The 15513-nt window shown below is 42.9% G+C and overlaps 1 protein-coding gene across 9 annotated transcripts in view; it reads right to left on the bottom strand.

The window, feature by feature from the left end:
• Window positions 1–4238: 4238 nt before the first annotated feature.
• The window catches only part of MEGF11 (multiple EGF like domains 11), a 393087-nt gene continuing 381812 nt past the window's right edge, over window positions 4239–15513 (bottom strand). For 4 of the 9 annotated variants that reach the window (XM_027553015.1, XM_027553014.1, XM_027553016.1 and 1 more), the window contains 3 exons: window positions 15434–15490; window positions 7740–7946; window positions 4239–7082 (listed from right to left, as the gene is read on the bottom strand). In XM_027553015.1, the coding sequence (XP_027408816.1) occupies window positions 6922–7082; window positions 7740–7946; window positions 15434–15490 (425 nt within the window). In that variant the 3' untranslated portion in view covers window positions 4239–6921. Of the gene's footprint in view, window positions 7083–7739; window positions 7947–14593; window positions 15222–15433; window positions 15491–15513 lie in introns of those variants that run through there. The other 5 variants (XM_027553020.1, XM_027553019.1, XM_027553021.1 and 2 more) reach the window with 5 other exon arrangements.

Here is a 15513-nt window from a genome sequence, read left to right on the forward strand (position 1 = left end):
TTCTTCGGCACTCAGCTTTCTTTATAGTCCAACTCTCACATCCATACATGACTACTGGAAAAACCACAGTCTTGACTACCATTTAAGTAAAGGAGACCATCAGGATTAGACTGAGAGAGAATTTTTATTGAAGTATCCATTTTCCTAAAAACCGAATTGGATAGAGAAAGAATATTTGAAAGGAAGTTGATACTAGGCATAAAATTAGAAAGTATGTTAAATCTGAGGTAAAAGGTTGAACATGGTAGGTATAATAGAGTGGGTGACAAAGCTTGGATATTAGCCACAGGTCTTCTAGTCATGTGTCTCTGAGCCTCACTTTCTCCAGGGGACTGGATTAGATCCTTTTGGAGGTGTATCCTAGCTTTAATTCAGTAATCCTATGAATGTACCCGTTTTTCAGGTACTAGAGCCAAATTACTATACATTCTAACTAAAATTTAATAGCTAAGTTAAAGTCAGGTGTACACTTTGCAAGATGTTTCTGGTCTTACAATAACTTGATTAAAATCCTATCTTTATTTCCATGTTAATGCCATTAAATAAGACGAAAGCTTTCAGAACATTTGCAGAATGACTGTTTCAACAATATGCATCAAAGTACCATATGTATTATGGGGAGAGAAACACTTGAGGGGCTGCTTTGTCAACTGTGAACTGAGAATTGCTTGTTTTTTGGGCTTTTACTGTTAAAATTCCGCTGGCTTTTAATATATACTTTGAAATATATTTGTGTTTGGGAGAGAGAACCTTTAAAAACTTTTGTGTTTAATTTTTTTAATTATTATTATCTCTAAGAAGAATCTAGTAAGGTAGATGAGTTCCTGGACTGAATCCAATAGAAGCAATGATTAAATCCAAGTGTATAGGTTTGTGTATTCACACACATGATATAAATGGCATTATTTGGCTATTAGTTAAGTAATGTAATTATTAGTAGTCTCCACATTGGAATTGAATTATTTAACATAATTGAGCATAGAATTGATAGGTCCTGGCACAGATGTCATGTGTATTGGCTGTTAACTACTCTATTATTAGTACCAGTGATGGTGGTGAAAATACCCAACAGGATTCCTTTCCTGTGTTTGAGTCAATGTAACTTAACTTTGCCTCAGACCACAAAATCTCAGACCATGTTATCCCCATCCAAATGAGCAAGATTACTGCTTTCAGCACTCATTCCCAAGGCTCTGCAGGGCTATCTACTAGGCTAAACAGCGCCCTTGGAGGAAAGCTAGAAGGAAGGAAATACATAGTCACCACCCTACTGAATCATCATGGCCCTCTATTTATCCCTGCTATATTGTAAGATCCACAAAAGTAGGGAAGGTGCTTTGTTCATACTGATACTCCTAATGTTTATCTCTCCTACAACCCTGTGTTGAAACAATAAAGAAGGAGCATGGGAAAGAGTGAAGGGCCAAATCCTAGGGTTCATTCTAGTTTAGCTTGGGAGCTGTAGTCTGAGAATTACCATTTAGATTAAGCATCTTTAAAAAATTTTATATAAAATTACCACATAAATAATATATAGTAATTGTTACATTGTGCTCAGTCTGATTCTTTGTGCTCCCATGGATGGTAGCCCACCAGGCTCCTCTGTCCAAGGGATTTCCCAGGCAAGAACACTGAAGTGGGTTGCCATTTCCTTCACCAGGGGATCTTCCCAATCCAGGGATTGTACCCGCATTCCCTGTATTGGCGGGAGGATTCTATACCACTGAGCCACCTGGGAAGCCCTAATAATTATTATATGCAAGTATAAATAATAGTATGATGAATCCTTTATGTATCTATCATCCACCCGTTCTGAGATTTTCCATCTTCTGTTGCCATATACAGATGAATTGGGCCTCTTCTGTCTCTCCTCTGGCTTCATGAGTGGCTAGTAGCATCATTCTAGAATCTTCTGTATTGAATGCACAGCTTGTAGTGATTAAGTACACAACCTGCTGCCTTTATCATTTATTGCTATCATTTATGGTATTCGGTGGTATTCTGAGTCTTAAAGTCATAGACTTAAAACACTATTATTCTTAGTAAATACCTTTTTTAGCCTTACAACTATTGATTATGTATTATGTTTCACTTAGATGCCAAAGCCCCAGCCTCCCTGTTCTGAGGATTGTCTGTTATATCTTTTCTGAATGAGTCTTAATCTCTAAATTGCAAAAATACGTTATTTTTGGTTCAGTTCAGTTCAGTCACTCAGTCGTATCTGACTCTTTGCCACCCCTCTATAAATCACAGCACGCCACGCCTCCCTGTCCATCACCAACTCCCGGAGTTCACTCAAACATGTCCGTCGAGTCGGTGATGCCATCCAGCCATCTCATCCTCTGTCGTCCTCTTCTCCTCCTGCCCCCAATCCCTCCCAGCATCACAGTCTTTTCCAATGAGTCAACTCTTCGCATGAGGTGGCCAAAGAACTGGAGTTTCAGCTTTAGCATCAGTCCTTCCAAAGAAATCCCAGGGCTGATCTCCTTCGGAATGGACTGGTTGGATCTCCTTGCAGTCCCAGGGACTCTCAAGAGTCTTCTCCTACACCACAGTTCAAAAGCATCAATTCTTCGGCGCTCAGCCTTCTTCACAGTCCAACTCTCACATCCATACATGACCACAGGAGAAACCATAGCCTTGACTAGACAAACCTTTGTTGGCAAAGTAATATCTCTGCTTTTGAATATGCTATCTAGGTTGGTCATAACTTTTCTTCCAAAGAGTAAGTGTCTTTTAATTTCATGGCTGCAGTCACCATCTGCAGTGATTTTGGAGCCCCCAAAAATAAAGTCTGACACTGTTTCCACTGTTTCCCCATCTATTTCCCATGAAGTGATGGGACCAGATGCCATGATCTTCGTTTTCTGAATGTTGAGCTTTAAGCCAACTTTTTCACTGTCCACTTTCACCTTCATCAAGAGGCTTTTTAGTTCCTCTTCACTTTCTGCCATAAGAGTGGTGTCATCTGCATATCTGAAGTTATTGATATTTCTCCCAGCAATCTTGATTCCAGCTTCTGCTTCTTCCAGACCAGCATTTCTCATGATGTACTCTGCATATACGTTAAATAAGCAGGGTGACAATATACAGCCTTGACGTACTCCTTTTCCTGTTTGGAACCAGTCTGTTGTTCCATGTCCAGTTCTAACTGTTGCTTCCTGACCTGCATACAAATTTCTCAAGAGACAGGTCAGGTGGTCTGGTATTCCTATCTCTTGAAGAATTTTCCACAGTTTATTGTGATCCACACAGTCAAAGGCTTTGGCATAGTCAATAAAGCAGAAGTAGATGTTTTTCTGGAACTCTCTTGCTTTTTTGATGATCCAGCGGATGTTGGCAATTTGATCTCTGGTTGCTCTGCCTTTTCTAAAGCTTGAACATCTGGAACTTCATGGTTCAAGTATTGCTGAAGCCTGGCTTGGATAACTTTGAGCATTACTTTACTAGCGTGTGAGATGAGTGCAATTGTGTGGTAGTTTGAGCATTCTTTGGCATTGCCTTTCTTTGGGATTGGATAGGCATTTTATTAAGTTGACTTGACTACCACATTAAGCCTTGTGAACTGACAAGTTGAAAGGCTTTAGTTTGACTTAAGTATGAGGAGTACATATAAAACTTTGAAATGAAAATATAAGGGAGAAATTTTAAACATACACCATTGAATGCATTCAGTAAGCTATTTTTAGCATCTGTATTTTATTACAAAATTAATTCTGCTTCTTCTTTACCAGTTAGGTCACAAGCATATGTTTTAAAAGATCCTAAAACAGATGCACCCAGCGTACTATAGTGGGTGATAACTTCTATTGGCAGACAGCTATTCATTACACTTATACAAATTATGTGGCCATTACACTTCCCTTTATTCCTTTCCATAGAAGTACCTTTGTGCCTCTGGAGCTGAGCACAAGTTGTAATACTTGTCTTTGAGTCCACATATTTGTGAAAGCAGAGAAGTTCTGTATTTGAGTATACTCATGTGTGTGCAGTTCTTCAACAGTTTTGGGGCATGAATGTGTTGTTCCCATTCATTACTTTAAAGGGAGAGACTGTCTTCTTATAACTTTGATAGAACCGTTTCACTTTTATTTTCAAACCCTTATCAGGATGATTTTCACTTTTCTGGCTCTCTAGAGTGACCACACAAAATGTAGGTTAGTTGTACCTTTAAACCTAAGGTGTAGATTATAGACACATTTTCAGTGTGCAGCACAACAGTAGGCATTCTTGTTAAATTAGTTTGAGAAATCCACTTTATTTTGTACAAGGTATGATCCCTTTGCACAGTGAACAAATATATTACAAATCTGGATTGTTTAAAAAAGTATTGCCATTTCATAGTTGCATTATGCTATTGTACAATAATTGTGTTGTTCTTATTCATTTGAATTGTATGCACATCACTGAGTCAAAACTTAATTTCTATAAAGTAATTGCACAGATTTTTCCAAGTTGCCAATCTAATGTACAGGGCACGTGTTTAGGTTGACCATGAACCTATTTGTGACAGTGCTAGACAGAAGTTCCTAGTAGTTGCTCTCTCAGATTGAAATGTCTTTTATCCATAACTCTTAGTTATGTGAAGGTTGCTATTGTCACAATAGATTAGTCACACCCTCTGCCTTTCCCTTCTCCATTGTATTGCCTGATTTGAGTTGTATTACATTTCTTTGAAAATCATAGAATGCTAGAGCTAGGGTTGTTAGAGCTCCCTTACCTTTCTCTGCTTCTCCCTTTTTTTTTTTTAAATACATGGGGAAAAAAGGAACCCAGAGAGGGCAAGTTACACTAATCTTGACCCAGTGCTTTTGCAATTTACCATGTCACCTCTTGCTGAATTCTGCCCAGAAGATACTCAGCAAAAAAGAGGTGAAACTTGAAACTTGAGTGATGCTGCTTGTTTGCTGTTTGCCAGGCAGTAGTTACTGTACACGCAGGGTGAGGGAAGAAGGTAAAACTGGGATTGAGACCAAGTTCCTCTTTGTTGATCTGACTTCACCATGCTTGTAGATCCTTACTTGACAAGATACTTGAGCACTTGTTGCCCTGAAATACTGAGGTAAGTCTCTTATCTATATTTCTACATATGTATGAGAAACATTTCCTTGGGCCTACAAAGTAATTTTCTAGTATTTATATTTTAATAAGGCTTTTTGGAAAGTAAATCTGCTGTTGCTGATCACTTGCTCCCATGCACACATGCAGCATTCAAGTAAGTGTTATATTTCCCCTAACAGTAAAATCTGTTTACGCCTTGAGTGAAGTGGGGGAGGGAGGATTTACTCATTTATTTTCTTGCTTTTGCTGGTTATTGCCCAAACTAATGGGTTCCATGGCAGACTTCCAGTGTGTGTCAAGGGCTGCAGAACTCCCACATTTCCTGTAGCAGCTGTTCCAGCTTTGCAGTCATTTACAGTCACTTGGTTCCTCTTCTGTATACCTGTTTGGAAGTATTTTTTATGGCCTGGACTGTTAATCAGGGAATGGAGTGGTATCGGGGTGTCCGTTGGTTTTCTCAGTTTGCCCTTTGGGTGTTCAATTCTTGTGAGGAGGTTCTCCTTAGGGTTTGGGAGTGGTGGCTTTTTGACCCATCTGAGCTCTAGTTTATATTCATTAAAGTAGAACATATAGATACACCAAATACTGGAATCGGGGGCATTAAGCTCTTGTAATACATTTTTGGCCATCTCAGTAGATGGTGCTTGGAAGGTGGAAGTAGTTCATATACTTAAGTTTTTACATCATGTCACAGCAATTTGTTACAGTCCATTCTTTAATCATTTCATTTAGTTCCATCAAAAAGCATAATGCACTTTAACAACTTAAACTTCCCATATCCACTTTTAGGAAGTGGATTTCTACTTCCTGAAAGTGGGAGTCTAATCTCTTCTACAGTTTTAGGTTCCATACTACATCAAGCTCAAGATTTATGAAGAAATGCTTGAAAGCATGTACTTTTCTGAGTCAAGGAATGCCAACCAAAATAAATTCGGGAGGCCAAATAATCATTTGTAGGGATATTTAATTCTTACCAGTCTATGACTGCTTGCTGAAAGGCATCATCTCAGAGTTTTATTTCATATGAAATGACTCAGGAATTGGATGGCTAAGGAGATACAACAAGGCCGGGATCGGCCTGCAGTGTTCTTGAACTTTGAATTGGCAAGATTTGGTAAAGCTGGCTTAGAAATCATTGTTTGACTGAAAGAGGCTGCTGTGCTCTGGAAACTTTTTTCTTCTACTCCTACCAGGGGCAGAAGAGGGAGAGTTAATTTGTATTTCTTAAAGTTTTATTAAAAAAAAAAAATTGAAGTTGTCAGCATTAGACTATATATTAAACTCTGTAAGCTTGGCTGTTATAATTTGTTTGACCTGACATACATGTACAGGTGCTTTAGGATTGATGTTAACACAGTTTGTGTCTATGTATTAATTATCTTCGGCAATAAAGCAGATAATTGAGGGTAACAGGAACTAAAGATACATATACATTTCAGGTGCCTCCAAGTAATCCCCTCACCTCCCCAGTTCCCTTTCCTCTTAGGAAAGTTGGTAAAACCTATTCTACATGCTTTCTAAGCATCATGTTTCAGATTATATATATATATATAGATAGATAAATATATATATATATATTTAGCTGATGTTGATGAGTAGCTGTATCTTAAATGTTTTAAAAGATCATGTCATCCAGAGCATTTGGGGTTGGAGGTGAGTGGGTGGGAAATTTTGGTTTTGAGAACAGACTTTTTGAACAATTAATCCAGTCCCTTGGAAGCTCTTCTTTAGTTCCAGGTGTTATAACTAATACGCAGCTGGAGTCAGTCTGTACCATTATTTCAAGTCAAGGGATTGTCTTCTTTCAGAGAGTCAGAGAATATTCAGCAGAGCACATTGCAAGAGAGAGGCTTATCCCTCTTAAGACTGCTTGTCCTGGGATGGCCCACTGGCAGGGCTCTGTCTTACTGGGAGGAGGTCATAATGACCAGGAATATGGCTGTTCCTAGGTAGGTCGTATGGATTCTGGATATAGCTGGAGTTACAACCGCGGCCTTCTTGGACCACACTGACTGTGGGCTCTAAGGAATATAGTGAAAAATGAGTTCAGAGAACAGATTAGCTTTAGTTGCCTCGTTGGGCGGGGGAAAAGAATTCTATTTAACTTGGTGGGGAGAGAAACCAAGGACTCAGGATAAGTGTATGAGGGTTAGGACTGAGGCTTGTTAAAGACATTGAAAATCTAAGTGAGTGTGTTGTCAGAATCCCAAGCTCTGGTCAAAACCAAGGGACCTAAGAAGATCCTAGCGGTAGGAGTCTTATCAGTGAACCCAGGGACATGGGTTCAACTGGGAGAAAGTAGAACAAGATAATTTCAAAACTTGCAAACTGTCTGTTCTGATTGTTTTCTGTTTTAAACAGGAATTTGTGTCAACAGTCAGTTGAGGAGTGTGTGTGTGTGTGTGTGTATGTATGTATATCGGCTCTCCAGCTCCCCACCCCCAGTCAGTATTTCTGCTTCATACTTAGTGTTTTTTAAAAAGCAGAGTTGGCACAAGAATTTGATTTCTTGTATGAGAGTGGATAGAGGTCCTGTGAAAGACAGCTCACTTTGAATTCCTTAAAAAAACAACAAAAGAAGGGGATGTTTTCAAAACGGGGACTGGAGAGGGCTGATTTTACTTCGGATGCTGCACTAGTGCCCTGCTGTCACTAAGTTACTTATTTGAGACACCTACCAACTTCATATATATTTTTATTAGATGTCGACAAGGATGGCACATCTGTGTACGGAGACCCCCTGTGCACAGGCGACTTCATTTCTTCATAGCTGCTTTCTGGAAGCTTGCAGGTGAGGATGGGTGGGTCCTTAATTGTGGCATAAGGGTTTTCACTGCTATTCAAGGAACAAGTGCTAGAACTGCACACGGATTCTTTCATGTAATCTGCAAGGCAAGAGAAATTTCTTAGGACAAACAAGGACATACGCTTAAATACCAAAAGCAGAGTACAGTTTATGTGCTGTCAGACTTGTGAAGTTGTAAATGCCTATGACAGTCTAAGATTCATTTACTAACTACGTTGAGAAATGCTTTCTGAGGTAAGCAGAGTTCTTTTTTTTTAAAGAAACATGTTTTGGGGGGGATAAGAACTTTTTTGTTTTAGTAGTCAGGCAGAGCATCAGAAAGGGATTAATTCAAGATGTTCATAATGTGCTTTCACATCTGTTGTTTAATTTTTACAAAATCCTGCCAGGATAGTTGACTGTTTGCCTTTTAGAGGATGGTGGCCCAGGGAGCTGAAGTGACTTGGCTGAGGTCACATGGCACATGCATGGCAGTGCCAGTACTTGAATCCAGGCCTCGGGACTCCTCGGCTTGTGTGTTTTCTGTGACATCATTTTTCTGAATTCTTTTTGACGACCAAGCTTAGGTTCGGCAGTAGGTGTGTGATTCGGCACAGGTGTCAGCAGTTTGGCAACCTTTAGCCAGCCCACGGGTAGTACCCGTGCTCTCGCGAAGCTCATGATGAGAGGCAGGGCAGGTTGAAGTGTAACAGGTTTAAAAAGTACCTTGGTTTCAAGTGAGGCTTTGGAAAGTTCCTGTTTTCTAGCAAGCCTGCAGTATATCTTGTGGGGTCACTTACTCCTGTTCTTGTGAATGCTCACTGAAGTCTAATTTTGCAGAATCTTTTTCTGATCCCGGGAGAACTCAACGTTGCTTCTCCTAGCGTCTCTCAGGTGTGTCATCCCTAAGACTTCCGAGTATATTAGGGTATGAAAGGTTGCAAACTAATTTCCAAATATGAAGCAAGGTAACTGTAGCTCCCTGGAGGAAGAAGGTTTTCTTTGTCACTGGGAGTCACAAGGAAAGGGGAACCCTTCCTTCAGTCTCTCTGCCGTTTTCCCTTTTGGGGGAAAATTACTGCCTCCTGTTGATTGTTTCAAATGTGGCAGAATTTGCCCAGAAAAAGCAGAAGACTCTAATCCGGCAGCTCTGGCCCTCCTTCTAGGCTCTGCCAGCCAGGGGGCTCTAGAAATAAGCACTGAGTTGCAGGGACTTTAGTCAAGAGTGATCTTAGAAGTCTAAATTTCTTTTAAGTGGTAGCAGATGGTGAAATTTCTCTCTTTCTCAGCTCTAAATTTCTATAAGTGGTAGCAGATGGTAAAATTTTCAGATGCTCTTTCCCTAGAACCACCATAGATTACATTTTGGGCCGCTCTTTATCTGTGCCTTCTGCCTCCAACTTGTGAAATTAATAAAAATGTAAAGAAGTGGAAGTGGTCATGTAATTCAGGAGGTGACTGGAGGTCCCTCCAGGGAGAGCAGGGCACTCCACGTGGCTGCAGTGGCCGACATGTGTGCCGCCGCAGGAGTCTGCTCCCACAACAGGGAACTGGTTGGAGGGGATTTGTTTTTTTTGTTGGGATTCCCTGGTGGCTTAGCTGGTAAAGAATCTGCCTGCAATGCAGGGGACTTAGGTTTGACCCCTGGGTCAGGAAGATCCCCTGGAGAGGAGAATGGCTATCCACTCCAGTATTCTTCCCTGGAGAGTCCCATGGACAGAGGAGCCTGGTGGGCTATAGTCCATCGGTTCACAGAGTCAAATGCGACTAACACTTCTTTGTTAGTGAAGGGTTATTTATGTTTGTTTTAACAATTAACGTTTCCTCAATCTTGTACAAAACTGCATTCACCTATTAGTTCCTTCTAGCGTAGGCACAGCAGTAATTATTATTTCCCCTTCCGCTTTACTGCTTATGAGGAAATTGAGGTTTGAATAGGGAAGTGACTTCCCCAGGGTCCCACACTGCTCGTCGGTATTAAAGTAAGCTCCAGAACCAGGCTTGGAGCACGTTGTGTCACAACTTAGCCCACAAGCAGAGAGAGAGAGATGTGAGCCTTGTGTCCTCTCTAGCCTAGAACCCTAGAGACAAGAAAATATTTTTTAAAAGTTATTTTTGGCTGCCCTTGGTCTTCGTTGCTACCCCCAGGCTTTTTCTCTAGTGTGGCAAGTGGAGGCAACTCTTGGTTGTGGTGCGCCAGCTGCTCACTGTGGTGGCTTTTCTTGTTGTGGAGCACGGGCTCTAGGCGAGCTGGCTTCAGCAGTTGTGACGCCCGGGCTCTAGTGCAAAGACTCAGTAGTTGTGGTACCCAGGCTTAGTTGCTCCCGGCAGGTGGGATCTTTCTGGACCAGGGGTCCAATTCATGCCCCTGCATTAGCAGGCTGATTCTTAACCCCTGGACCACTAGGGAAGTCCCGAGAAAACGTCCTCGCTAGATAGCAGTCCCAGCCAGCCCTAGCAGAGACTGAAGGGAGCCTGGATTGGCCTAACTGCTGGCGAGGTGCTCATGGGGGGAAGGTGGCTGTGGGTCCTTGGTCATGACCTACCTGAGCCACATTAAATTGCTTCTAGTGAATACTTTGTTCCTTAGTATAAGTGGATTGGGGTTAATTTAGTCCAAGAACCCCAGCTGGCGAGCTGTTCCCACTTGAGGTTCCCAGCCAAGTAGTAAGGCTTTATGACTCAGCTGCTCACATGGAAGCTGAGGCCTTCCAGTGTTGCTTCAAGAAGGGCTGCTGCCTGAGTGGGAAGTCCTACATCTCGCCCCTCCTCCCCATGCAGGAACATCCTTTTGCTTTGATTGGCACCTGACTCAGTTACATATTTTCTAAAATTGGATGATTAATGATAGCTCGCTTTATAGCACACATTGCTGGGCTCTGCTCACTCCAGTTAGATCATTTGATTCTTGTTACATCTGTGCAGGGGGCCCAGGCAGTAAGGACTAGTATTACTACTTTAGAAATGAGGAAACTAAAGCTCATGAAGTTTGCCTAATGTTAGTAAGTTAGGACAACCCCTACCTTCTCTGATACCCAATCAAGATGTTTTCCCCTCACATTTTGTTACCCTGTCTATGGGCTTCTCTGGTGGCTCAGATGGTAAAGAATCGTCCTACAATTTGGGAGACTGGGGCTCACTTCCTGGGTCAAGAGGATCCCCTGGAGAAGGGAATGCCTGCTCACTCCAGTATTCTTGCTCTGAGAATTCCAAGGACAGAGGAGCCTGGTGGGCTGCAGTCCAGGGGGTCACAGAAGAGTTGGACCTGACTTAGCTACAACCACCTCCTCTCTTACATCCTAACTGCAAACTGTATCTAAAGATACAGTTCACCCTCAACAAGGAAGGTGTTTTATCTATGGGGCCCAGTTCTGCTGAGAAACCCAAGCTGTAGGCTTTTTGTGGACATCCCATGACCAATTCTTATAGCATTGGGAAAGCCTTGACACTCTAGCTCCTTGCCTAACAGAGATTCAGCCAACCAGTAGTGCTTCTCTTGTATCCACTAGAAAAGTTGGCTGCTTTCAAGTTTGGGGAAATAGAGAGTTTGCTCTGTAGCAGGGGATGCACCTAACTGGATAAAAGAGAAGCTGGGTTTTGTGGGAATAGGGGCTAGCTTCAGGGAGCAGCTGTATCATCCATAAAGGGGCCAGAGGTAAAGACAGAATGATGGAGAAGAGTGTGTGCGCATGCGCGTGTGTGTTTTGAGGTGGTGTTGGGAGGGTGTTGAAATATAGAATAATCTGGATTCTACTTCTGAGGACTGGAAGGAGGGGAAGGGCAAGGCCAGCTGGAAAACTATACTTCAGGAAGCTCTTCCTCTCTCCAGATGAGTCATCTACCTGCCTGCCCTGAGGGAGGACGGGGCAAGGGGAAGAATAACCAGCTGCTATAGGACACTTCCTCATCTTTTTATAGCCCCACTTCTGTGCCAGTGTCTGCACTTTGGGTGTGTTGCAAAGAAAAGGGAAGCTTCAAGCAAGGCTACCCAAGCTCTTCAAGGCCTGTAATTAGCATCAAGCCTGCAGATGTAGCCCTGTAATGCCCTGGCACTGCTACTCACATAGTTCCTACCTCGCCCAAATCACGTACAGCCACATATCAGAGGCAGAAGGGGTCTCTGAAATGAGCTGGTTGAAACATCTTCATCTTATAATGGAAGCAGCAAATCGAGAGAGGGGAAATGACTTTCCAAGGCCACCTTGTGAGTAGGATTTGAACTTAACACTAGCCTTTGTTGTTCAGTCACTAAGTTGTGTCCGACTCTTTGCAACGCCATGGACTATAGCCCACATGGAATTTCCCAGGCAAAAACACGGGAGTGGGTTGCCATTTCTTTCTCCAGGGGATTTCTTGATCCAGGGATCCAACCTGAGTCTCCTGGTTTGGCGAGCAGATTCTTTAACATTGATTCAACAGGGAAACCCAACCCCAGCCTTTAGGTTCACATTATCATCTAGTTAAGGCCAATATTTCACTGTTGCTGAAAACCCAGGCACCAAATACCCATCTCTCTCCTTCTCAGCCTACTCATATTAGGAGGCTGCACTGCCTTTTCTCTTCCTGGGCCCTGACTTCTCACCTTTCTCTTGATTGAGAGAGAAGGACTGGGGAGAGGAGTTGGGGAGATCTCAGGGCCAGAAGGAGAACTGGAGGGAGGGGGAAAAAACCGGCTGAAAACAATTTTCAGGATGTCATTGGGCTCCTGACTAGCTTGGAAGCCACGGTTACTGCAAGGAGACACCTGGAGGTTGCATTAGCAAGGGCGTACAGGTGGGGAAAGCGGCAGCAGCAGCAGGACCCAGGATTTCAGGAGAAGGGTGATGGAGACTGGTGGGGAGGATTTCTTCTGTAGCACTTTGAAATGCATGACAGAAAAGTGTTGTCATGAAGCAGTTTGTTGGGGAATAATTGTGCTGAGGGTCAGGAAGAGGAAGGAGGGATGGAAAGGTGTTTAGAGAGAAAATGGGGTTAGCAGTATGAGTGGTCTCATGCAACCTCCTGGGTGACAGTGAGGGGAGGTCTTCAGGAAGTAGCGGGAGAGAGGGAGCATTGACTGAATTACGTGAAGATTTAGCATGTCAGAGCTGGAAAGGGCTTTAGAGACCCTGTCCTAATAGAGGAAGAAACCAAGACCCAGAAAACAGCACCATGATCTAATCGGTGCTACACAGCAAGAACCAAGAGTAGAATTCTTTCTTTTCTTTTTCTTTTAATTTTTTGTCTGAGTTCTGGGGCTTGCAGAATCTTCATTCCTCAACTAGGGATTGAGCGTGGCCTCTGGCACTGAAAGCGCCAAGTCCTAACCACTGGACTGTCAGGGAATTCCCCCATAGAACCCAAATCTTTTAACTCCCAGATCAGGTCTCTTTGCCACTGAGTTCAGAGAACACTAAGACTCTCAACCCCGATAACCACTGATTTGATCTGGCCCAGTAGTTTTAGGTAACAATTGCACTCCTGGTACATAACTTGTTTATTGAATGTTTTTTGGGGGACATCCAGTTGGTGGGGTTTATTCTATGTCCTTGATACGTGTAAAGCTCTGACCTGTGATTTTGTTTTCTTGTGGTTTCTGGTGTGTGGATCCCTAATACCTGTTGGTACATTTGCCTATATAGTCCTCTTTTCTCTCCAATTTAGAGGATCAGATTTATAGGGTGGTGAAACAAAACCTGGCTGCTAGCCTGCTCGGCCTCCCCTGCACTCAGACTCGGATGATCCCACAAAACAGGAGTGCATGGCGCCGAGGCTGGGACACTGCTGTCCTTAACTGCATTTCGCGTTCGTGGCTGCGAGGGACAGCCCTTACCACAGTGTGCAGGACACACAGTGCGTTGGGAAGTGTGTGCTCATGTGCTGCGCTGTCTGGGCCTGTCTGCGTTCGTTCAGGCTTGAGTCATGGGTATTCTCAGAGCTGTCAAGGGCCCGTAGAGAGGTTTGTTCAGTCCCCATGCCTCTTGAAGAAACTGAGGTCCAAGATCACGGTGATGAAACAGTATAGTTGTCTTTTCTTTTGTTTAGCTTCATCTACTGTGATGGTGCTCGCTTTCATTTGGGTGATTTAAGTAAAAAAAAAAAAAAAAAAAGCCAGAATGATGCTCCCAAGGGGGTAGGGTTCTTTGGCTGACCGGGAGCCTATGGGTGGCCTCCTGTCCTCAGATAGTTCTCTTGGGCAGAGCACATACATGTGCTGGTGGAGACTTGTTCTTCCTGCTCTGTTCAGAACACAGTGCTCACCGCCACCCGTCCCTAGCACACCCTACTTCTAGTAACCACCCCACAAAGGGCTGTATATGACCAGCTCTCCTTGGTTAGGAAATAGTTGTGTCTCAGGTATATCTTAGGCTAAATCTGATGAGAAATCTGAGTCAGTCTAGACCAGTGGTTTCTAAGTGTTCGGTGATCTGCTACGTAAGGATACCCTGAGGCACTCAGCACTCTTGATCTATTGCATCAGAATCTTGGGGACGCAGGGTGTGGGCATCTGTATTTTTAACAAGCTTTCCAGGTGATTCTGGTACACAGGTAGATTTAGGATATCCACTGGGATCGTTGCTGTAAGTCTTATCTCCTTCAGTTTGGCTGAGTTGCTTTTTTTAAAATTCAATTTGGCTATGCAAGGTCTTAGTTGTGGCAAGTGGGGTCTGCTTCCCCTACCAGGGATAGAACCCAGGCCCCCTGCATTGGGAGCATAGTCTTAGGCACTGGATCACCAGGGAAGTCCCTGGCTGAGATTCTTGAATAGATTTCAGAGACAAAGGGACAACTCTGTTACATCAGTATAATCCTATACAATATGCAAAAACTCTTCCAATTTGTGATTTTTATTGCATACTCAGGGTAACCTTGTTAGACCGTAGGACAAGCATACTTATCTCAACGTTGTAATTGAGGAAACTGGGCCTTGGAGAGGTTTGTCATAGTTAGTAAGTGACATAATTTCAAAGCCACCTATTTCATACATTCTTTCATTTTAAACCTAGGCCCCAAGCCTGGGAAAGGACCTGACCTTTCATCTGTGGCTTCACCTGTATACTTCCTAGAGGGATGATCTGACTTCAGTTCTTGTGTGCTGGGGATTAGTCCTAGCTTCCCTGCTCTATGGGACAGAGACCTTGTAAAGGTGGGGCATGGTACAATAGTAACACTAGGTGTCGTTTTCATTCCTTGCACCCCAGAAAGCCAGCAGGTGCAGGGTGGCATTCCTCGCCAGCGCAATGACAGGAGGCCTCTGGGGCAAGTAGACTTTATTTCAGATTTCATAATCAATTGAACTCATACTAATTGGTAGGATAATGACGTTCTGCATTTCCGAAGACATTTAGTTGGCATCTATAAAAAAATCCCACAAGCATTTCCTAAGCAGGTTCAACTGAAATCAAAAGATGAAATCATTATTATTATGATTGCTCCTCCTGGGCAGAGCTACCCAGCCGTCCCAGGTTTGTGGTCTTTAACTTTTTTTGGGGGAATGGGGGGAAGAAATGCATAGTTTTGTCTCTGGTAGAAACCCTGGCAATTTCAGATTTGCATTCTTTATTTTTCTTAGCCTTCCTAATGGTACATCATGATTAGATACTCTACCTTTGAAGCCTTTGTCCATAACGTATGTGTTCTGACGTCTGTCCATTCCACAAGCACCTGCATAAAAATAGAAAAAGGAA

The sequence above is a fragment of the Bos indicus x Bos taurus genome, chromosome 10, assembly GCF_003369695.1.
Source record: "Bos indicus x Bos taurus breed Angus x Brahman F1 hybrid chromosome 10, Bos_hybrid_MaternalHap_v2.0, whole genome shotgun sequence".
In the NCBI taxonomy this organism is placed as follows: Eukaryota; Metazoa; Chordata; class Mammalia; order Artiodactyla; family Bovidae; genus Bos; species Bos indicus x Bos taurus.